Here is a 25165-nt window from a genome sequence, read left to right as displayed (position 1 = left end):
AAGGCACTAAATGATATCTTGAACATCCAATTTTAAGCACAAAACTTCTGTTGTTAAGGAAGTTGTTAGAAAACTTAAAGATATCATGCAGCTAAAATAGCTTCCAAAATAGCCGTAGCTTCGCCTTCTGCTGCAGTAAACTTGTGCATTCATTTATTTGTACTTGCTGCAACAAAGAAACCCTCTGAGTTTCGCATACACCAGCCCCAGCCTGTGGCACATGGATTTTGTGATAAACTCACGTCAACGTTGCACTTCCACCATCCATCGCGTGTTTTGAAATAATCTTTACGGTGAAAGATTTATAGAGTTAAAATACATAAAGAATCTACATTAAATGTATTCACTACGCTTTTGACCTGCTAACTCACATATTATATATTATATCATACAAATACGTGGCAAAAACACTAATATAGATAAACTACTCCCTCCGTAATACTACTATATAAGTAAAAATCAATTTTTTAAATTCATTGTATAATTAACGTATTTCATAAACTGAGTTACAACTCAAAACTGTATTGTAGGCAAAGTTATTTCCTTTCATATCATTTAATCACGTTCAAAACTTTGTCAATTAATATCTTTCTCAAATAGTTGAATTTAGTGATATATTATACTCTACACTATTTGTTTGATCACCAACCACTTATATTTATATAAAAAAAAAACACCTATGTTCTACACATTCATATTTTTAAGTAAGAGTTTGACCATATATCTTTGCCTTTTAAAATGACTTTGGTGTGAGTCTAATTTAGCCGTTGATTTATCCGTCAACTTATTCTCTGCATCATCTGATGCCACATTGCCATTAACATCACAAAATAGAATAAGCCATGTTCCTTCCTATGATTATTAATTCCACCACAAAATGCCATATGAAAATAATTAAACAACATTGAATAGGCCTTTATTATCTTGAACTTAATTTAAACTTCGTAGAAACAAGACCTTATTCCAAACAACCTTACGTTAGTTTTAGCTTATATACGTTGCATCATAAAGACACCTTCAACTAAGTTCTATTTTAGAACTATTAGTTCCTCTGTTAGAACTCGTTCATTAACTGCAGTTTCCGAGTTAGTAGCACGCGAGTATTAGATATCGTTTTTTATCATGACGATATCTAAAATGAGGATATCCTTGTTGATGCTCAAGGAGTAGCCACATTTTCCTTAGCAAGTGGAGCAATCTCCTCGCCATCTATTCCAGGTTCGTTGCCTGCGACCTCGAGGCTCAATAGCGCCTTCTCCCAAAGTTTGGCCGGTCCCTACATCAGAAATTTTAACGATTAGCTGAACTGCGTTTCTCTCCACGAATATTCATCATTCATGCCTCTAGAGGCGTAAACATCTTTTGTAGTGTACTGTAAGCAAAACAAAAGTTTCATACGGCGCCTTACCTTCCACGAAAAGTCTTGGGCCATGCAGTTCTGGATAATCTCTTTCATGGCTTGTGTACCATAGGTTTTAATGGCTCTCTTCACTGTTGTTGCTAACTTATCTACATCATCTGGATCAACAGTTTCACACTAAAAAACAACCCAAGTTAAAATCTTTTAGTTTCACTCCTCTATCAAAATGAGAAGGAAAAAAAGTATTGTTATGTTCTTACCTCTACGTTGAATGCTCCGGCGTGGAATCCTGTATAACCTTCTTTCACAGTGTCAACAAGTCCACCGGTTGAGGAAACTATGGGAACCTGTTTCAAGCATTTTTATGTTTAGGAACATCTAGGTCAATATGAAATATAGTTATGGAATTATGCATTTGACACAGTCACTAGATAAAAAAATGTCGATTCAAGATCAGATGACACACTTTATGACTTCTTTATACCAGGTCTAAAAATTCAAAGTCAGAATGTGAGTAATCCGATTTTGATCGGATAGTGTGATTCACCGACTATGTAGAAAAAGAAAGCACAAAAACTCTACCGTTCCATATGGCATGGCATGCAACTGAACTAGACCACAAGGCTCAAATCTACTTGGGATCACTATAAAGTCAGCTCCAGCAATTATTTTGTGAGCCAAGGGGCCGTTGAATTTTGCTACCCCGATTGCCTTGCCAGGATACGTTACCTCGAGCTCCTCAATTTGCTTCTCCATGATCTTTTTGCCAGTTCCCTGAGGTAGAAAGAATACGAATCATCAGCACAGTTTTGTTTAGGTAAACAGTATCAGAAAAGTGTAGGAAAAAGTCTAATAAAGACACTTACAAGAACTATTATCTGAACATCTTCGTCAATGAACTTCACAATAGCTTCAACAAGAATATCTGAACCTTTCTGCTCTTCTAGTCTTCCGATGAATCCTATCAAAGGGATACTTCTGTCAACAGGCAACCCAACCTCTGCTTGAAGAGCTTCTTTCAACAGAGATTTTGCTTCGGTGACCTAAAAATGACAGTTTTGATGAGAATTGGTTTCTATATTCCACTTTAATGATGAATCCATGTTAAACAAAGAAGATGTTACTTACAGTTGTTGCATCGTAGTGTACATCGATGTATCTATCAGTTTGTGGACTCCACTCTCGATTATCCATGCCATTCACAATACCAGTGATACCAGTTGAGCGAATGATATTGTCCAATTCCACACCTCTGTCTTCTCCAGAAACAAGTTCCTCGGCATAATGTGGACTTACAGTGAACACTCGGTCGGATTCTAATATTCCGGCCTTCATCCAATTGATTTTCCTTCCCTTCACGGGCTTAGTGTACCTAAAAAAGAAAAACATACATAGTTGGCAATAGTAACTTAAGTGTATGAACACAAGACCTATGTTCTAATGCAATTTTTAGAAGGATAACCGTATCATACCCATCAATAAAGTCGAAAGAGCTTCGGAATTCATCAGGTAAATTGAGAAGATCGAAGTCTGCAAAGGCATGTCTTCCCTGGTAGGCTATGTTATGAATACAAAACGCTACCTGCCGTGATTACAAAGAAAGTCAGCTTCCTTATGCTAAATAGATTTCGTACATCCGAAAAGCAAACAAATCCTCACCTTCGCATTTTTGTAAATCCCCCTAGACTTGTATATCGATTTCAAGTAGCATGGAAGAAGAGCAGTGTGCCAATCATTGGCAATGAAGACTATATCTTCGCCTGCGGGAAGACATAAAAAGCTTGTAAACTTAAGTTGAAGTTTATTCTCAAACAAATATTTCAGATCAATAAATTAATAGACAAGAGAGTCACACCATATGGTCCGGAGAAATATTTGCTGCTATTTAAGCTCAAAACCCGCGGTGCCTCAAGTGCAGCCTGAAAGTTGTCGAGCACATTGATAATGATCATGTCTAGGGTCGGTCAATATAAAGGAGTATCTATTCTCAGCTATCAAGTGTTAATATTTACCATCAACAAATTATTTGTTTGGATTGACTTATTTGAGTATATCAACTTACATATGCCGTTTTCAGCTTATTTCGTTAACCTCTCCAAAATTGGTTATGAAAACATGTTATAAAAATAGCTAATATATAAGCACTTATGTGACGAGTGCTTAATTAAACTCTATCTAAAGAGGGCCAAAGATTAACACAGGGTAAAGCAATAAAGGTAGAAAATACAAAGCAAAAAGGTAGGTACCTGGCACAATAAGCTGAATCTAAGTTGATTATCTCTATAATCAATTCCAGTTTTAGGACCATAGAGTTTTGATCCGGTCTTCCCCCACACCTTTCAGATTCGAATTGCCAAAAAATAAAGTCAATTTAACTCTAAACACATATTCAATCCTATAAAATATAAACATTACATTGATTTATGACAACAAGTTAAAGCATAGAAACACAACCTTTTCAAGAAAAAGTGGGTGATCCACAAAAACACGATCAACTCCTCTTTTGTAACAGTGAAAGAAACGCACAGTTTCAATTCTATCTCCAACTTTGATCTACCAGGTACCAACAATAACAAAAATTAATAATGTAAGAAAATCATTAACAAGTGATAATTCAATTCCTACTAATTAATTTCAAGATTTATACATATACAAAAAAAAAGTTACCTCAACCACCACATTAGTATCCCATGCATCCTTGTATTGGTCATAACGCGGTGACACAGTCATAACACGGTGCCCATTTCCCTAAATAAATAATTTAAATTATCACAAAATTTCATCATCAGGAACAATTACCAAAGTAAAATACAATTAGAAAAAAATTATCTATGTAGTAGCACGAACACTTAAAATTGAAGCCATGTCCACAAACACACACATTTGACTACATTCAATTCCTTAAAATTATTACTAATGTTGTGTCGGTGTCATGTCCAATGTCAGTGTGTCTTATGACCATGCATGTTTTGATTTACGGTGTGGTGAATCCAAACATAAGGATGATAAAATGTGAAGTGTCCTAGTGTCGGACATGCAATGATGTTCGGTAGTGACATGACACTTACACTTATAATTATAAGTCATTTTCTGAAATTATTATCGGTTAGTGTATATGATAATTGAAATGGAAAAGTAACTTACTGCTAAAACAGGTGGAAGACCACCAAGAACATCACCAAGTCCACCAGTTTTACTCCAAGGTCCAACTTCAGCTCCAATAAACACCAAATTCATTCCACCACACCCTAATATTTTCTCAGTAAACTTATCACTCTCACTCTTATCACTCGTTGTTATCGAAGAAGATGGAGTAGCACGTACTGTTTGCACGTGCAGCTTGTTGAGGGATCTCAAACCAACATAAGTAAACACTTGTTTATTACTATTATTATTGAAACAAGTAGTTATCTTAGGCTTAGACTCTGTTAATCTTCCCTGATAATTGAGGCACGCAAAATATCCCGTCACAGTTGCCATTTCTGCATATATATAAATAAATAAACCAAAATTAATTAGCTACTTAGTTAGAATAATTTGTGTTAGCTAGCAAAATAAATGAAATAGGTGATTAATTAATTGATCTGGATCTGGAAGTGACATGGCGGTGGAGTGAGTTAGTTAGTTACCGGTTACTCAGCGGCGGTGGAAGGTGGTGAAATTGGTGGTGCTACTGAGTTAGTGAGTGTGTGCCTGTTAAAAATGATCATAAGAGTGGCATTTTGTAGCAGTGGGACTGTGGGAGAAGAAAGCATTGATTAATATATTTTGACACGTGGCAGAAGAAAGTGATTTGAAGCGTACACATACACATCATGATTGTGTGACTCCGTCCCAAATTGATTGACACAACACGACTATAGTCAACTGTGTCAATCAAGGGACGGATCGAGTAGCTTTCTATCTAGTGGGACATAGTTAGTACACCATGTGATATTGTGATTCCTATGAATATGCTGTTGAAAAGTGTTTGGTTTGAGGTCAATAATGTCTTATAACAACTACACAGATCTCTTCTCGTGTTGCACAATGCTCTCACAAGTTGCAACCAAGGACATTACTATATTTTAATTTTCTAACTAGGAAAATGTTTAATTATAATAAAATTATTTTAAAATTTGTATAGTTAATATTCTTAAAATAAAAAATAAAAAAGAAGAAGTTGTTTTAGTGTTAAAATGTTTAGGAAGAATTTGTCATCCATTTACGTTTTATAAAATTCGAGAAATTAGTTTTTTCAATTACGTGCAAAGAATATCTGATTTACGTAAAAAAAAAAATGATGTTTTTAATGCAAAATTTACGTTTTTTTAATTAGTACTTTAAAGATACTAGTTAACACGACTCTTCTAATTATTGGTTTAAGGGAATTCCTAAGATACTAGAGGAAAGAAGTTAAATGATTGAAGAAAATAAAGCCACTAAATTTAGTCGATAGTGATGAGTTTGTGTACTATATATGAATGAAGTCCTAAGTTCGATTCTTGATTCCATTATAAAAAAATATATGGAAAATAATATGTTGACCCACCACATGTCCCACTTATGCATATTAACAATGCCAAGTTGAGCAACATCAATTTATCAAAATAAAAAATCTTTCAAAACTCATATGAGTAATTTATATATTATCATGAATATTCTTTAATTTTTTGCCTCTTTGAAAATTCGAGAGATTAGATTAATTGACATTGCAATTTGAAATCTAATAAATAATGATTTAATACTACACATATATGGCCCTTCTGCTGTAACATCACCAGCTCCAATCAAATAGGTTATTGTGCAGCTGTTGAAATTTGATTTATTTGAAGGAACCAACGGCCTCTATTTCACTAACATTCTTCCATAAATATTAATTAAAAATATATTATGTCTTATGGCACTTGCTTTTGTTTTGTGTGTACCTTTTGAAAGACATAAACAAATATTTTCGAATTTTCTGAGCCCAGAAAAATGAAATTGTGTGAATAATAATCAAGTGGGAGACAGAAAGGACAAGTAAATGTTTCTTGATAAATTACAATCATCGTTCAGATTCATCAAGTAGCAAACAAATCATAGGGTCCCCATACCCTTACACTACTACCAAACTGAAAAACATGCGACAATGATAGGAAAAATCCAAATGAAAATTGATGTTTCTTACTATCTTCAATAGTTGAGAAGGGTCCACCCCTCACCCTACTAGCATTTGATGGGGATCCCTTGCCCTAAAATCATGCAATTACATGTTTTTAATTTTGACAATAGGCATGTGGTTCATCTAAGATTGGATTAAATGAGGTCGTCAGCGATTTAGAACGTTCAATTAAGATCATATAGTTGTTTAATATAAACTTGTAAGATAATGCATGAACCGTTTAATCAAGATTGCATGGTCTAAAACTCACGACTTTACCAATTTTTAAATTAATTGAATTTATGCCCAATTCAACTACAATTATGTAGATTTCAACAATTTCATATAGTATAAAATCTCGACCATTTATTTTAACTCAGGCGATATAAATTTATTACTACATCATTCTATTTTGTAGTGAAATCCAAATTCACTAGCATTTGTGCATACACAAAAAAAAAAATGAGATGTGTCCCATTATTTGTAATATTTTTCATTTTTTTATTATAAAAGTTTATCTTTGATGAGCCGGGAGACATAACTCACATAAGAATTTTATAATTTTACTTCATCAAAATTTAAGTAAAACTATTCAAATTCAAACATGTGTATACCCTCATTTATCTATAAAAATATTATATGTAGATCCTAAGAAAGTAAACAATTTATGATATTGAAAAATTTATCATAAAAGTCAAGTGGAATAAAATTATGGTGAAGAAAAAAATATATAGTGCATTAAGACAACAACTTATAAACTCATAAAATAATAAGACTCTGTTTGGCAAAAATAGCTTATGGTTGATAAGTTAGCTGATAGCTGATGGCTGATAGCTTCCGGCTGATAAGCTGATTGAAGTGTTTGGTAAGATTAGCGGTTAAACTGACTGATAAATATAAAATTACATAAAAGGACATCTTTAATTCAATAATTTTTTTTTATCAAATTAATACTATTTAAGATACTTATAATTTAATATTTTAAGTTTATTTTATTCTTTTGGTACAATATTTTAAGTTTATTAATTCAATAAATATATTTTTCAAATATTATTATCAAACTAATTTTTATATGCATAATTTTTTTAAAAGAATTATTATTATTATTTTTTTTTTTGAAAACTTGGTATCCGGCCTTAGGACCGACTAATCCAAGGGGACCAATCCCACCGCCCACTTGCGGGGGCCCCATTTAAAGCCAGAGTTTTTTTTTGCTCTATATGGACTTAGCCCACCGAAATTGACACAAGTGGGAATCGAACCTGAGACCTTGAGAGGAGCATACTCCAAGGGCCCAAGCCAACACCATTAAAAGAACATATATATTCACAATATAATATAAATATATATTGGTTAAATATATATCAGTTGATATACTTTATTAAAAAAAAAACATATATATTCACAATATAATATAAATATATAATGGTTAATTATAGTAAGGTACGTTGTTTCAAAAAAAGTTATAGTAAGATATGTACCTATGAATTGATAAAAAAAAATGATTTAGCCTTCATATTTGAAAATAGATAATAAGGCAACGTTAAAACTTAAAAGTTAAAACATACTATATACATGAGATTTTAAAAGAAGCAATATTAAAATATGTATTTACTTATTTTATTTTAAATTATAATGATAATAAATTATAAAGAGTAAATGTGAATTTTAGTTAAAATAATAAGGGTAAAAGAGAAAGAAAAAATGAAAATTTAGAAGCTATAAGCTCAGAAACTACTTGAAATAACTTCTGAAAAAGAAGCTATAAGTCAGTAAAATAAGCTAAAAGTTCTTTCTGAAAAGACTGTTACCAAACAGGTCTTTTAGCTTATAAGACAAAAGCTAAAAGCTAACTTTTTTGGCTTGCCAAACAGACCCTAAGTCCAACAAAAACAACAAAGAGAAAAATCCAAAACCTAACATATTTAGAAAACACAAAAATTAGAAAGACTAACTCTATTACGAAAAGAAGGAATATCATTTCAACAAGTAAAGCCCTACACACGAAAAGTTTAATTAACAAATTTATCTGCATAATAATTTTCTTTCTAATATATGTGACACAATAAAAGAGAAATCCTTAAGAATGTTTAACGAACTAGACTTTTTACCCGTAAATACACATGGATACAATTAAATCATATAATGTGTATATTGATAATGTGTGATTAATTATATGACAATAAGATATCTGCGTTAAAACTTGAAAGAAATTCTTGTTTCAGAAAATGTCAATGACAATAAGATATAAAAACCTTATCACTAATTTTGCTTCCTGATATCACATTTCTATCAAGAACATATCCGCCTATTTTTATAATCAACAATTGAGTTTTATTGCACATTCCTGCAGATTAATCATGCTTAATTTTTGAATATCTTAAAAATACAATTATTTAATTAAATATAAAAATATTAAATTATAAATAAAATAGTTTATATAAAGAGTTAATCCATAGTTTGACTATGAAATAAGTAAAGTCTAACTAAAAATTATTCCTAAAAAAAAAACAAATTTGAATTCTGCCAAACAATTCATTTTATAGAGAGTTCACCATCCACTTGAATCCAATATTTATTTAACAAGTGATTTTGAATAACGAATATAAATAGTTTTCAACTTGCATCAATTGCTACTCTTTCCAATTTCCAAGGGGTGAAACATCCATAATATAATCAAATTATCTAATAGTTTACTTTGCCACACCTCATACAATGAATCATAACATAAGATTTTATTTTATTTTAAATAAATAAACAAGGGAACGGATCATCTGTGTAAAGTGTCTGTAATGAAATCTTAACCATCGATATTTTACTATTTTAATAGTTTCCACAGAATTGAATGGTTGTGATTATGATGTAGGAGGGTTTATTTAGATTTGTTATTTTTATTATTCTAGATTTGCTATTTTTATTATTCTAGATTTGCTATTTTTATTATTTCCCTTACTATTTAAACCAAACCATTGTAGCCTTGAGGGGCAGTTTTTTTGATTCAATAAAATTATTCGAGTTTTATCTCAACTTTCGGTGGACTCCGAAACCCTATTTTGACAAGTTTATGTTTGCGGCTTGTCTTTATCCATTAGGTTTAGCGTTTTGCTAACCTAGCGCTTCCGTTCTGCGTCAGATTACAATTGGACACTCTCCGGTGGAAAACAGGAAAACACACCGGAGAGGATCCGTTCCCCAAATTAATACTCTAGTTCATATTCAGGTTCAAAGAAGGAAGGAGCATGTCATCGTTTCAATATGAGAAAATCAGCACATAATGGCCCATAATAATGGAGTACCATTAACTAAAAATTAGGCTAACATCATCATCATGAATTCATCATCAGTACAGAAACACATGACGCAAAAAACAAATTTATATATCCAACGACTCTTTGAAAACTACCATTTCTTGTTCAATGTGTTTTACAAATGGAATCAAATGAAGAAATCTGAATCAAGAAAAACCTGAATATTGATTTTATTCATGCAGCATGAGAATCTCCATTTCAATGACTTAAATATACAATGTGCATATTTTCACTTAAAAGCTGCATTATTATCCTCATTCAAATGGAGAAAAGAATAATATCATTTCCCTTAAACCATGGCTGCCAACTAGATATACAGAATAAACAGTTTGCTTGAAGGCAAGAAGGTCACATTTCAATTTCTAACTCTATTGCCACAAATAACTCGGCTAGTATTTTCTCGACAATAAACAAAAAACATAACGTGTCTCACATGTCACAACCTCCTTCCAAATTTTCCAAACCTTCGGGCTATTCCGAATAGAACCGCTTTAGTCACTAGCCCTTGATCAAGAGTGCAGGCAAGGGCAATGGCCCCGCCAATAACTAGAAGCTTAGGTATGCTTTTCCCGGTCAGTTTGTCAGACGAATCCTGATTTTGCATCTCCAATATATTACTGGTTGAGTCTTCCAAAGATCTCACATAGTCAGCACTTACTTTGGTGTTGATTTTGGCATTATTAGCACATTGCGACAGTGGAGCACCGGAATCCCTTTCGTTCTTATATATACGTAGTCCAGGATCGAACTTCTTGACGGCTCCCCACATACCCTGACGAACTCCAAGCTTAGCGACTTCCCAAGGAATGCCCATATCTTCGTAATGAAACAATAACACTTCACATGCAGTCATCTGGTCGTCTTTTCTCGATTTAACTGGTCCAAATGTGCAATAGATACTGCGTAAGTCTCTATTGTCTACTAAACCGTAATTAATTAAAACATTGAAGAATTTAATGATTCCTTTGGCATACCATGTAGAAAATAAAATAAATCATATAAAGAAAATAAATAGAATTTTCTCATGTTATGTCATTCATATGCAAGCAAAATCACTAGGATGCAAGTTAGCAATATTTTGGAGAAGAAAATTGAGGAAAACATCAATTGTACAAATTGCCAGGTTTGAGTATGATTTAAGACCAGCCGATCGAAATTCTACCTTGCTAGCCTTCAGTTCCATACTTAAATTGTTTTTTAATCCAAGGACCATGATTAAGAAAAAATGAATTGAGTTAAAGAAAATGATGTACAGGTAAACATGAGCTGCTTGTTAAATAAAGAGTACTTTCAAGAATTAAGAGCTAAACTGTCAGTTACCTGCACGAACACAATAGCTTGAATAATATAGATCTACTCGTTTAGGTTTGCTGTGCCTTGGCACAGAGGAACATGGTACTCCCTGAAGAAGTGAAATACGCCACAAGTTGATATCAATTTCCCAAGATAAATTATAAGATAAACATGCTCACACGCACACACCAATTGACAGAACACAACAGTATCTGTGATTGCATACCTTAGTAACACAGTAGTAAGCTCGCTCTGCATCCCAAATTCGACGACCTATGATATATTCTCTATCACTGCAAAAGAAGGGAAACTGTAGCAAGCGAAAACAATAGAATATGAGAATGCAAGAAAGTTATTTCATAGTCATAGCTAAGGCATCAGCTCACAACACAAGGGAAGTTGCATCATGCTAACCTTGCGCACCCACTGCACAATCATTGTTCCAGTGACCTCACACTCTTGAATAGTTGAAGCATGTACAATCATATCATCCCATCTCAACCGATATTCATCATCCCAAAAGAAATCCCTAACCAACTCAGGACTCGCATCTTCAAACACCGTTCTACTACGATACTGTGGCGGTCCACTCTAACAAACAAACAAACAAACACATTAGTTCCTACTAAAATTATGCATTAAATTTAGTCTTCAAGGAACTTATGCATTAAACAAACACCGTTCTTCAAGGAACTTAGTCAATAAAATTAACAATCCTAAATTTGAAAATTCTCAATCACATTAGTTCCAACTAGACAATTTTATGCATTAAATTGACTCATACAAAAGGTCTAATATCGACCAACATAGGGGTTGGAATAGACCAGAACAACTGCCACGGACCTATGGTCTAAGCTCAAACCATATTTTTTTCGAAATAGACAAGGTCAAGGCTTCTTTGAAACCCTATTTAGCCAAACAGATCATGCTACTCAGCTACTACCTACCGGCCACCAAAAAAGCCTACTAGGCTTATCGTACCAGCCTACTTAAATAAATATAAATAATTTTATTATATTTATTATTATTATTATATTAAATTTTCTACTTCGTGTTAAATCATAAATTTGCTTACATTTTCAATAATTAAACCTGCTAGCTTAAATTAATTTCTGATATATTTAAATATATTATTGTAAAATAGAATTTAAATAGGATGCTATGTAAATTAAGATTCTCGAAAAGGTCTTAATATAGAACTTAATCTCATTGCTCTGTTAGATTGCGCTTGCGCTGTTAGACCGGGACAACCACTCAAATAACCCAGCATACACAATGTCAGTTCACAGTTCAATCGTTCGATTCAGTTTGGTTTTAAGCACGTTGCTAAAAAAGGCTCTGTTTGACAATGCCAAATTTTGAGCTTATGAATTATAGCTTATAGTTTATAAGCTCATATTGAAAAAAAAGATTTGTTTGGCAACATTTTTTTCTCACAAGCTTATAGCTTATTTTCACTATTATTTTTTCTTCCAATTTTATCTTTGCCATCTTACTTGAAAAAAAAGTAAATATTAATTAAAACATTTTTTTATGTCATTTTATATTTATAAGCTAGTTCAACTGCTAATTCAATCAGCTAACTTATCCGCTATAAGCTCATCTATTATAAGTTACCTTATCAGCTATCCACTTTTTTTTTTTTTTGTGGAACATAGCCTATATTAAAAAGATTTTTTTGAATTATTTATGCAAAATCCAGTTTGGCCTGCCTATTCTCATCCTAAACTAATAGGCTCAATTTTTCAATTTTAGAAATTACTTCAAAATATTAAAGATTAGGCGACTAAAATACATTTTCCACTACTAAATTGACAATTCAACCGCTAATTTAACCAAACACAACAAATTCGATCAGCTAACTAACTCATCCAGCGTAAGCTAGCTTATAAGCTATAAGTTCAACCGTTATCGGCTAACTTATCAGCTATCCGCAATTATTTGCGGAAGCAAGCCTAATTGGTAATTGAAGAAATTAAGAAGTAAGAAATACCTCTAAGTCCCTACGCCAAGCTTGGTATCTCATGGTTGGTGTAGAACGATCCATCATCTGAATCCAAGCAGGTCCACCATCTTTTTCCTCAACCAACTTACACAAATTTTGCAAATCATGTTCATTCACTATACACTTCAATCCCTTCTCATTTTCACAAGAACCAGAACTGCACGTGACATGCACGCACGCATAAAGTTACACCTCAAAAAACCAACTTAACTAAAAACAGTTACAAATTAAAACCAAATTCAAATGCAAATGAAAAAAAAAAGAAAAAACAAACCTGGTAGTAGTAGTAGTAGTAGTGGTAGAATAATCGGGTTGATTTTGAAGGTCCGAATGAGTAATCCAAGGAACCCGAATTTTGAAGAAAGTATTCTTCCAATCATAGTTATTGGGGTCAATAGCCCATTTAGGTTTCCAAGCCCAACCAACAACAACACCGAAGATAACAGCAATCCATAGCGGAGCTATGAATGTAACAAGGTTTGCTAGTATGTCTGTAACAACAACAACAGTAGAGTAATGGAACATGTTGTTGTTCTTCGGTTGAATCGAAAGGATAAGCGTGAAAGTACAGCGATTAATGTTGTTGTTGGAAGTGGAAGAAAAAGATGGATAAATATGAAAGATGATGAGTCAGAAATGGGTGTTGTGTGTAATAGAATAGAACAATAGAAATACCCAATAGAAAATTGAGTAGCGTTACGGATAAGGATTATTTTGATAAGCGGTCATAATGCTTCTTTCTTGATTATTATGGGTCCCACTATATTGTATAATCTCTCTCCGTCCCAAAATAGAAGACATAGTTGATCATTGTGCGGATGACGTATGTCAATGTACAATTTTAATCAATTAATATCTTTCATTGTTTATTAGTAAAAATTTAATAACATCGTCAACTATTGTTAGTTTGGGAACCAATAGTTAATTAATTCAGTGTTGATTGACGTTAGACTTGGTAGGGAGAACCACAGATTGATCGTCCCTAACTGCGATCGAGAGGGGCCTAAAATAAGTGATGTCAAAATTGACTCTCTCAAATCATATTAGACGGGCTAATGAGCTAGATATTAGTGTTGAAAATAATTTAGAAAAACTATTGCTTGGGAGTTTTTTTTTTAATTGTTGGTGAATTTTGCATTATTTTCTCTCTTTTTGAGTTTTTTCTTTCCACCGAGACTTCTTATTCTCGAATTATAGTTCAATTGGTAAAAAATATTAATTTTTTTTATGAACTTTAAATCTTTTATGTACGTAAGTGAATTGTTTTATTTTATATTTATCATTTTGTCCATGTACCAAAAGATGTTCTTTTTCAACTAAACTTATTTGTCCAAATAATTCAATTGTTAGTTTAAAGAAGTATGTTAATTAGATAAAAAAAAAAAAGAAAGTCAAAAGCAGTATTCAACTATGTATAAATACAACTATTCAATGAATCTAAAAAATAAATGTTCCATGAATCGAAAAATAAATATTTTTTTATATTAAAGACTAAGTGTTTGTTTGAATTTGACTTATTTTTTAGCTTATACAAATAAATAAAATTTTATGTTAATTTATAAGTTTTCACCGACAAAAATTGCATCTTTATAACCTGTTTTCTCATAAACTACCATGAAAAACTTGTAATAATGCATAAAATGTTATTTATTTGCATAAGCTGTTTCGTATAAGCTCAAAAATAAGTCATTCAAACGGTCCTAAAGTGAGTATATTTTTTTAACTTGAGAAAAATTGTTTATTTTATTTTTTCCAAAAGATATTCTTATTTATTGAGAGAACCTAACCAAATTATTGCCCTTCGATGAATGTGAAGTTTTATCTGTCTTATTTTTTTTATTCTTTTAGGTAATTTCTTATATTATAATAGAGGGTGAGGGAATATTATTATTTATTTATTTATTTGAGAAGGTAGGAGACATGAGATTAAACATTTTATTTGATAGGATTTCATTTAGTTAGGCAGCCACTACTATACTTGCACTATAAGATTTTCTTAAATTAAAATGAACAAAATAAAGAAAAGAAACAAAGTATACACTTTTTATTTTTTTAATAAGTGATGACACTAGCCTAAACTTTATTCTTTCTCACTACTACCCTACACAATATGCACTTCTTACATCGGGTATAGCACAAGTGGTTGGTGGATAAATGTTATAAATTTTAGGGTTTAGGGTTACAATCAAAGAATTTTTTATTCTTTATCTCTTAGTTTGTGTAACAAAAAAAAAAGTTTGTGTAAACAAATTTGAAGTATACAATTTTCATGTTAACTGATACGCAAATGCAACATTGATGTGGCCCGTGGCTTTTCATATGAGTCGAGAGATTACTAATGGAAAATTTAGTAGATTTGAAACTTGTAATCAATATTGTTTATAATCCTAGCTTGGAGTCATCCAAACTTTTTGATTAAGATTATTAAGAGACAAACAATTGCAACTCTCATTTCTCGGCAAAAGTGGATGTATTGTGGACTCGTCGCCATTTTTTTGTTGTTGACATATTACCTTTTTTTTTTGCATTTTGCCTATTAATTGAATAAAACTTTTTGGTCAACAGAAAAACTCACGTATTCCAAACATTATATAAAATAATATTTTACACATTTTAGAGAAAATATTTAAGATTACATATATGTATATTATAAAAGTGAATTTATTTTAAAAAATTGACATCGTTAAAATTTTGTTTTGGCATTTCTTTGGGTGCATTGTTTTGGTGTATTTTACTTTTATGAGACTAAATTTAGGGTGAAAAGGATGATGCATGGCATAAAAGTTCTTATTGCTACATTTACAAAGTAACTTAAAGAATCTTTAGATGAGATGACTCGAGTCTCTTATAATTTAACTAAGGTAATGGAAAAAATTCTCTCCCCATATTTTCGAACTTTTTCTAGCGTAAAATGTTATTTTTCAACGGCAAAACTTTTTCAGAAAATATGTTTTGAAAGTTTTAGCAAGGGCAAAAAAATCTTTAGGGGGAAAAAAAGAGTCTTGACGGGGAGAGAAATTTTCAATGAGTTTGATCACTGGCTTGAACATGCACCGGCTTTAAAACTCTTAGTAAGAATTTGTCATCCATTTAAGTCCCACAAGGCTCGAAGGATTAACCTCTACAATTGCGTGCTTAGCAAAACCTTTGTATTATGATTTTACAATATCTCCCACCATCACCAACCAAAATATCACTTACCAATACTATACACGACCTGAGTATGTCAATTGTCACACCGCAATTCAACATGCTTCAAGCTTGTCATTTGAGTTTGTGTACTAGCCAATAGCCATCAATATGTTCAAGTTACTAATTCTATGGAATTATTAAGTGAGTAGACAATGACGCCAATAAGATTAACAAGAAATGAGTCAAAGGATCTCAAGAAAGGCAAGCTCTAATATAATTTTACACAGGAAAAATGGTTGATTTTTCTCTTTCAAAACCCTAAAGACCATAAGTTAAGCAACTTAAAAGTTTGCAAAGACAAACAACTATTGTGGAGCCTACAAGGTTGTAAGTGGAAATGATCAAGTGCAGAGGTTTTGAAGGGGTCAAAAGGGAGAAAGGTACAAGGAGGAGGATGAGAAGGGTGAAGGTTATGTTGGGGAAACATCGAACTACGAAGTGAGCTTGCAATGCTCTGGGTATTGGAGAGGTCCAATTCCACATCACAGGCATCAATGCGCACTGATTACCTACTCACACAAAAACATGCTGGTGAAAAAATTCAAACGAGCATTGGAGAACTTGCCAAATTCTCAAATCACACCATTTCATAAACTTTTCATTGCAGGTAAAATATTGATGCCTCAGTATGAGACAGCAATTTTGATCCCTCGCCCTAAATTCCATCATTTAAGCAATAAAAGAAAAGGTAGTAATATACAATAAACATAATGCAAACTCCAAAGATCCTTTTATAGAAAAAAAAATAGTTGAAACATCCCAAACTGTAAAATCTATAAAAATATATCCCAAAGCAAAAAGGACATATCAACAAGGTTGGCCCTGGCTCTATCCACAAAACACAAACAATTTACAGTGTAAAACAAATACACTTCGAGCAATACTCTAAGTTCCCAAACAAACTATAAAATGAAATGTATTGTTGTCCTCTCCCATATATGGGACAAACCAACACTTTAGTCCTCATCTACCAGCTTGTAAACACTGAAGTGGTTGACCATGAACTTCCACTCTCCTTTATTGGCATCATATGATACAAACTCAGCACCTTGGTCCTCAGCCTTTCTCTTGAGCATCTCTTTATATTTCTCGATTCTTGGCCCTCCAGTGTACTGTTGTCCAGTTTTTTTGTCAAAACATTTTATGTTGAGCAGTGTGACCTCAGCAGGCTTATTCAGCCCTTGTCCAACAGGAGGTTTCTTTGAATCATCCATGTATACAATCACCTCACGATTGTTAAACTGAACAATGGGCTCAAGATCAAGCCCTCGTACATCTGTCACACCCAAAAATCTGATGCTACCATAACCTTGCCTTCCGACCACAAAGTCCTTGACATGACTGCAGAATCCTGGTTCGGCTCTTTCCTTGGCCGCCAGTTCATGTATTCGAGGCAGTGTGAAGTAATCAGACTTACGCAGCTTTGGCATCAGTGCCTCAACATCAGCTCCATGTTCATACACAATGGCAGCCTCACCAGCTCTGTGCCCACCGAGTGTCTTGTACATATCCGCCTTCTGCAGAGAATGGTCTTCGTTACTCCCATTGGATGCATGCTTGGTACCTACAGGCTGAACTTGCTCCTTCACAACACCATTTTCAGCTGCAGTCCCTAAAATCATTTACAGAAATTAAAGCACAAGGACTAAAAGCACAAATATGGGACAGATAGGGGAACATTTTATTTATCCATTGTTTTAAAATTAGTTTAACCATAGTAAATAATATTTCCGCTGCCCCACATTGCGTGTCACTTTAGATTATTTCACACATTAAGAAAAATGTTAAATTAAGCAAAGAGTGCAACAGTTTCACAAAAGTTATAGTTATTAACCATTGAATGTTATTAACTATAATGAAATTGGAAGTGACATGCATGGTATTGATTTAGGGATATAATAATATAATTGAAATAAAATAATTAATGTTATATTGAAAACATAAAGTGGCACTTATTTTACACCATTTTCTTTTGCTACTGTGACACTCAATATAGGACATAGAGAGTAAGTGATTATCATCCCCAAAACTCGGATGTAATGGCAACAAATGAAGCATAACCACCAAGGTTCAATAAAATAGACCAAAATTTGTCAACAGATCAATAAGCTAGAGCCATCCTTTGTGAATAAATATTAATAATACGAGGAGCACATACTCTCTTTATCCTCTGAGCTTGTACTGTCGTTGGGTGCTGTGTCTGCTTCTCTTGAGCTTATCCCTGAACATTACATTCAAGATATCAAGAATAGTTTTTTGAAAAATGTTTAAAAAATCTGCACGGACATAAAGCAGAATTTGCTTGTTCGCTTGCTAATATCTAAAAACAGCACATTATGTATATGGCAAGACAAGATAGACCACCAAATACAAAACATGAGTCAAATACAGCAAAATACTAAACTGTATAGGTTTTGTTGTCATCAATAACATTATAATTTTATTATTGTGATTGGGGAGTATTATTTCTCTTGCCTTTATACCTAAAGGAATAAACTCTATAACTAAAGCAACAGCAAATACTGGAATACATGGGATGCCATGCCATATCCCAAATGTAAGTAACAACATACTTCATTTCAAAACTCAAGTAAGGAAAAAACACTGGATATACTCAATCAAGAAGATATTACCATTCTCATTTGCTGAGGTGTATCTATCCTTAAAAGAAGATGCTTTCTCAGAAGCCTTTCCAGGCCACTGATCCATGGGACAAATGATCAACGCCCTTGGATTTTCCCTAGGAATGAAAAGGGCATCAGCCTTTGGTGTTGTTGGAGTGTCCTCGTCATTACTAAAGAATGGAACCTGCAAGAGAACAATGCAATTAAGATTTAAGACATACCATAAGCCCATTTATTACATAAACCCCGATCATAATAAACAAAACTACAATTACTCACCCTTGATTCCTCATTCTTATATTTCCTTAGAGGATACTTGATTCTTCTTTGTGAGAGGTGGCGAGCAGTCAATACGGAGGATATTCTTACAGGAGCAGGTTTGTCCTGGACCTGAAAAAGAAGTGTCAGTTTGAAACTTATTAGCTTTCATAAAATGTAAAACCACCCAGAAAGGTTGATCATAGTTTGCACTGAAAAGATAAATCAAATAAGGATGAACTCAAGTTTAAGTACAAAACCAGCATAAAATGTCAACAGAATCAGAAATTAAAATCAAGAAATGTCATTTACAGGCATGCTAGAGATTCCATATTGAACGGAAGGAGTGCTTCCAACTCGACCAATTGACATCTGAGGCAAAGCAGGAAGTGTTCCAAATGGGTTTGTATTGATGGGTGCTGGTTGTGCAACCACAGAATTCTGGGGGGTAGTCCTGTCAACAACAAAAAAATAGGCAACAAAACAACCTTTTAATGGAAAAAAAATGTCCGAATTCTCATTAAATAAAAACGTGACATTCTATTCCGAACAAAGAGAGATAAGAAAAATAGTGGTACACATTCGTCGACGGTATGAGAAAACTCGATGTCCCTTGGTCACCCCGAAAAAAGTATACAATAATTTAAACCAATGCATGAAACCAAGAAATAAAACAATTGAAACTTACTGCAGTCCAAAATTATTCTGACCAAACATGCCTTGAGTTCCACCGAAGCTACTTCCACCACCTATTTAAGACAGCAAAATAAAACAAACAATTTCAAACATTAGTCCTTCAATCATTGCATGAAACAAAAAAAAAAAAGGGCACCCATAACTAAAATATTGAACTGACCAGGTTGTGTCTGGCCGAAGTTGCTAAAGGCAAACGTACCACTCGACTGAGCAGGTTGTGCAGTCTGGAAAGGTGTTGACATGGACGGCTGCAGGTAAAAAAAATTAAAAACAACATAGAAAATGAAAATGTGGTGCAAACTAGAGGTGGTATGGACTAAATGTATGATACATGCAGAAAACAAAGGAAACCAAAAAATGGACAAAGTTTTGAATGACATACATACAAAGATGCGACATTTAATCATAAAATCATAAATGTCCACATACAAGTAAATCAATTATTAGAAAGTATATCCAACTATGCTAATTATTCAAGGAAAATTATACATGCAGATATAACCATATAGTGCTCTATGCCAGATCTACATGTGTTGATAGCCTAATCAAATTGAGATATCCTCACAACTGACGTTTGTTGTACACATAAAACTTTGAAGAATCAACTATCTCAAGGGATTAGGTTGTTATGATACACACTGGGTTGGTTTGTACATACACCTAGCCACTCAAATTTAATGTTTATTATAAAGAATGGGGTAGCAAGGACCAAATTCATGACCACTTGGTAGTGGAGACTCCCAAAAGCTTGGACTATTCCAAAAGGTTGGACTATTGGACAGTGCCAAACATATGGTTTTATATCTTCTAACATAAACAATACCTGATTTACATAAGATGCTATGTAGGATGCAAATAGCATTTTTAATGTTTAAATGATATAATCATATTTCATACAGAATTTTCATTTTTAGTTTACAGCAGCTTGTTTAATGTTTAACAAGTAGGTAGAGGAATGGTTATCCGCGCAGACAACCCTGCCTTACAGGATATGAATTGATGGAAGTGGTTGTAGTAATATTTTTCATTTATATAAAATTACTATAGAAACAAATGAAGTCAGTCTGAAATATTGACTCCACCTTATATCGGATCACAAACAAACCATGATCTTTAACAAAACAAAATTGAAAGTGAAAAGCATTATCAAACTACTCACCGTTGTTTGACCAAAACCTGTCAGAGCATTAGATGTGTGTGATGTGCTGCTTGAGAAAATGCTTCCAGCAAGCCCGGACGAAGGTGGATTGAACAAGTTGGATTGACTAAAAGCACCAGGCTGCCCAAAGGGGGGGTTATTCTGACCGAAAGTAGAACCAGACTGTGGATTTGCAGGGGTGGTAGTGCTAAATAATGGGGATGACTGGGTGTTGCCAAAAATGCTTGAGCCAAATTGGGAAGACGTAGATGCAAATGGTTGTGATGAAGTGTTGACCCCAAATGAAGGGGATGAGCCAAATGGCTGTGACGAAGAGTTGACCCCAAATGTAGTTTGGGATGGGCCAAAAATAGATGGCGCTGCTGCTGATGTTGAAGAGCCAAATGCAGGTGAACTGAAAGCGGGAGCTGAACTTCCAAATGATTGACCAAATGTTGAAGTTTTCGGTGCAAATGGGTTGTTAGAATTAGGTGTTGGGCTAGAGAAGGGATTGGCTGATGATTGACCAAATGCAGGTGAAGGAGAAGGAGCAAAGGCATTTGTCTGTGTCGTAGATGAATTAAAGCCTGGCATACCAGTTGACTGAGGAGCAGAGGCAATTGGTCCACCTAAATTTGAAATAAGTCAAGGTCATCACCAATGAAAGCCAGCAGAATTATCAAATTATTTATATTTTAAAATTTTTTAAAAAATAAAAATAGATGTACCTTTATCTCCCAATTGATAGTCCTCCCATCTTAGCTCCTCGTGGCTTTTATCTTTGTAAACAGGCATGGCTGATATGGACTCCAATTTTCCAGATTGTCCAGCGGTACCATCCGACTCAGTTGTAGCCGAGTAACTAGCTACTCTACTTCCACCCCGTTGACCTCCAAATCCTGACTGCCCAATACCAGTATTTCCAAATGCTTGAGTGGGGGTCTGTGATCCTGCATAAGAAAATATGAAAAGATAACTCTCAATTACAATGCAATAATTATTCAAGTCCCTTACATCTTAAAAATAGATATATCACAAAGATAAAACTCTAAAAACTATTGAACTCACCAAATGCAGAACTCTGACCTCCAAAGGCTGAGGTTGTACTCCCAAATGGGCTGCTGGTACCAAATGCAGAACTAGACTGACCAAAAGCCTGAGTGGAGGAACCAAAACTAAAAGCTGGGGTACTAGAAGCACCAAAAGCAGGAGAGCTGGAGGCCCCAAATGCAGGTGTGGTTGATGAGCCAAATACAGGACTACTTGAAGCCCCGAATGCTCCCCCACCTCCAAACACGGAAGTATTTGACATGCCAAATGCACTTCCTGTGCTACCAAAAGCTGGGGTTGTAGTTGAACCAAATGCAGGGGTGCTGGTTGCACCAAAAGCTGGGGTACTGGTTGTACCAAAAGCGGGGGTGCTAGTTGCACCAAATGCAGGAGTGCTCGGAGCACCAAATGCAGGAGTGCCTGTTGAACCAAATGCTGGCTGGGATGAAGCGCCAAAAGGTGTTGAGGAACCAAATATGCTGCTTCCAAATGCTGGTTGTGATTGTTGGGTGTTACTTCCAAATGCCGGTTGTGATGGTTGGGTGGCACTTCCAAATGGACTTGTTTGAGTAGGAGTAGAGCCAAAACCTCCAAAAGCAGGCTTCTGACCAAAGACTGATGATCCTAGAATGGAAAAGAGTTGGTTCTCAGATAGAATTTGCAAACCGCAACATACAATAATATTACAATAATAACAATAAAAATGCAGAAAAGCAAACCAAAAGATGCTAATGAATACAATTATTATTTATTAGCTATAAACAAAAGGATGGTATGAACTAGCTAATACAAATCTTAATCGTTATGTCTTATGTGTAATCTTCAGATCTTTAAAATAAACTATAATTTAGCATTGAATAGAAAAGCACGTATTGTTTAAAAAAGGAAGAATAGCAAGCCAAAAGATGCTAATGATTACCACCATTAGATATTAATAAAAGAAGGATGGCATAAAGCTAGCTAATACAAATCCCAGTCATTATGTAATAACCAGCAAAAAAGGCAGAAAAATAAGCCAAAAGATGCTTATATTACCATTATTAGATATTCATAAAAGAAGGATGGCATAAACTATCTAATACAAATCTTAGTCATTATGTAATCTTTAGGTCTTCTAAAGAACTGTAAACTAACATTGACTAGAGAACATATATAGCTGAAAGAAATCACATTTCTTCAGTGTTTCACATGTGATAGGATTTCTGTATTAATATGTGGTTCCCATGATATTAACATACTGACAAGTACATAAGAAAAATTTACGGAGTAGACTGTGGAGGTGGGGGAAGGGAGGAACAAATGCTTAAGCAGGATGTAGCACACATAGACCCACATAAATAAATTTTCACATAAAATCTTCATTAGAGAAGAAAGAAAACACGAAAATATTAAACTCAGAGTAAGCTTGACAGTTGTTTTTGCAAATCCTCCATAAAAACAAAATCTTCATTTATTTGTGTATTTTTCCATTTTGAGTATTTATGCATCATGTTGGAATTTATCTTCGCTTTGCACATCATTTTTATTCATAATAGCAGCCATTCTGTTAGCCGCTATAGGATTTTGGGGATCGGGACTATGCGCCGATATCTAGGATTAACACTATAGCTGCAAAAAATCTGTGTATAAAACCTAGTGTTTCGATTCTTTAAAATAGTGTGCTTCTAACACATCAGATGACATTACCAATAAACTAGTTTCAAAATGAAGCCAATCATCTGCTTAGAGCAAATCAATTCATAAATGGAAAAAAAAACATTAAAAACAGGATCTAATAGAAAAACCTACCACCAAACGAAGACGATGATGAATTACCAAAAGCTGGAGTTGATGGTGCCCCAAATGAAGGTGTTGAACTACCAAAAGCTGGTGAAGACGAAGCTCCGAAAGTAGTATTGGAAGAAAATGGAGACGATGTTTGAGCTGCGCCGAATACACCTGTGGAAGAACCTCCAAACATTGAAGTACCGGTTTGCGATCCAAATGGTGTTGGGCTACCAAAAGGCTTAGGAGCAAACGGATTGTTACTCGAATTGTTCTGCTGCCCAAACACGGACTGCGACGACCCAAATGGGCTCGAAGACTGCCCAAAAGCTGTTAAAAAGTTTCCATATATTAATATATTAATCAATAGTCTATTGAAGTAAGTAATCATTAAACAAAATTCCTTCACTATATTTAAATCACTAAATCACAACACAACATCAATACATCCCCGTAATTAACATTACAGACTAGTGGTTCGGCTGGGAGGAGATTTTACGTGAGTTCCCAGGTTCGATCCCGGTCTTCACACTTCCTCCTCCACATATATTTTTATTTTGACTATGTATGTCTTCTTATATAACAACAACATCAATATTTCAATAATAATTACAACAACATAGAATGCTAAATAATAGCAAAAAAAAAAAACATTATCAAATTATCAAATAAATAATCAGTCCTAAAAACTTGCAATCAAAATAATAAAATATGAAAATTAAAGATAGTAAAATAGAGAACAATAGAAAACTTACGATTTGTTGAACCAAACATGCTTGCACCTTTCCAAATGCAGTTAACCTAACTGCAATCAACACACATCAAATTATTATCGATGTTAATCGAAAAAACAAGAAAGAATCACGCAAATCATAGCTCGCCCTAAGATTTTAACCGATTAATCATCGACATTATAATCATCATAATCATAATTAATAATCATTACATCAACGAATCAATAAATTGAATTAAACGAAGAAAAACGAACGTTATAGAAACGATAAAGGAAGAATTAAGAGAGAAAATGGAGAAACTTACAGTGAAATTGGATCTACGGTGGAAAATTAGGGCAAAGAGAATGCACGCGAGGCTGAAAGGGTTATCGTTGTTCAACCACGGCGTTGGGTTTTCTCGCAATGCTTCAATCGCCACAGTGTTTACGCAGACTCACTAGGCTTTTGAAATTAAGCGATTTAATAATTGATTGTTGTTGTTGTTGTTTATATATACACGCGTGATTTAGCGTGAAAAGTAAGTGTTAGCGTGAAAACTCCGTTTTAGCGTGAAATGTCCGTCGATATATAATGGGTTTCATCGGAACGGTTAATGTATAAACTGACGGAGTTTTTACGCAT

The 25165-nt window shown here is 33.8% G+C and overlaps 3 protein-coding genes across 9 annotated transcripts; all 3 read right to left on the bottom strand.

The window, feature by feature from the left end:
* Nucleotides 1–771: 771 nt before the first annotated feature.
* On the bottom strand, nucleotides 772–5429 carry LOC123909948 (granule-bound starch synthase 1, chloroplastic/amyloplastic-like). The gene is made up of 14 exons (XM_045960903.1): nucleotides 4990–5429; nucleotides 4505–4842; nucleotides 4028–4108; nucleotides 3815–3913; nucleotides 3607–3696; nucleotides 3216–3279; nucleotides 3020–3120; nucleotides 2833–2942; nucleotides 2489–2732; nucleotides 2227–2403; nucleotides 1943–2134; nucleotides 1621–1707; nucleotides 1409–1537; nucleotides 772–1276 (listed from the first exon to the last, which is right to left on the bottom strand). The coding sequence occupies exons 2-14, from the start codon at nucleotides 4838–4840 to the stop codon at nucleotides 1160–1162; spliced, it is 1827 nt and encodes a 608-aa protein (XP_045816859.1). The 5' UTR covers nucleotides 4841–4842; nucleotides 4990–5429; the 3' UTR covers nucleotides 772–1159.
* Nucleotides 5430–9936: 4507 nt separating this feature from the next.
* On the bottom strand, nucleotides 9937–13849 carry LOC123904802. Of its 3 annotated transcripts, none has more exons than XM_045954417.1 (6): nucleotides 13363–13849; nucleotides 13077–13245; nucleotides 11498–11674; nucleotides 11310–11393; nucleotides 11111–11192; nucleotides 9937–10666 (listed from the first exon to the last, which is right to left on the bottom strand). In XM_045954417.1, exons 1-6 carry the CDS (start codon nucleotides 13611–13613, stop codon nucleotides 10227–10229), a joined length of 1203 nt encoding a protein of 400 aa, XP_045810373.1. In that variant the 5' UTR covers nucleotides 13614–13849; the 3' UTR covers nucleotides 9937–10226. The 3 variants fall into 3 exon arrangements, with proteins under 3 accessions (XP_045810373.1, XP_045810379.1, XP_045810375.1); XM_045954423.1 differs by having other exon boundaries at nucleotides 13077–13248; nucleotides 13372–13749; XM_045954419.1 differs by having other exon boundaries at nucleotides 13077–13248; nucleotides 13369–13748.
* A 3139-nt stretch (nucleotides 13850–16988) lies between these two features.
* On the bottom strand, nucleotides 16989–25165 carry LOC123921404 (nuclear pore complex protein NUP98A). 5 transcript variants are annotated; one of them, XM_045973926.1, is made up of 13 exons: nucleotides 24849–25165; nucleotides 24566–24615; nucleotides 23835–24140; nucleotides 22065–22670; nucleotides 21725–21946; nucleotides 21018–21625; nucleotides 20019–20106; nucleotides 19851–19911; nucleotides 19475–19616; nucleotides 19184–19294; nucleotides 18914–19088; nucleotides 18439–18501; nucleotides 16989–17892 (listed from the first exon to the last, which is right to left on the bottom strand). In XM_045973926.1, the coding sequence occupies exons 2-13, from the start codon at nucleotides 24582–24584 to the stop codon at nucleotides 17237–17239; spliced, it is 3057 nt and encodes a 1018-aa protein (XP_045829882.1). In that variant the 5' UTR covers nucleotides 24585–24615; nucleotides 24849–25165; the 3' UTR covers nucleotides 16989–17236. The 5 variants fall into 5 exon arrangements, with proteins under 5 accessions (XP_045829882.1, XP_045829890.1, XP_045829900.1 ...); XM_045973934.1 differs by having other exon boundaries at nucleotides 16989–17883; nucleotides 24849–25126; XM_045973944.1 differs by having other exon boundaries at nucleotides 20058–20106; nucleotides 24849–25108.

Source organism: Trifolium pratense, linkage group LG1, assembly GCF_020283565.1.
Source record: "Trifolium pratense cultivar HEN17-A07 linkage group LG1, ARS_RC_1.1, whole genome shotgun sequence".
NCBI lineage: Eukaryota > Viridiplantae > Streptophyta > Magnoliopsida > Fabales > Fabaceae > Trifolium > Trifolium pratense.
Note: the sequence above shows the minus strand (reverse complement) of the source record. Positions and strands in the feature narration are given on the sequence as shown.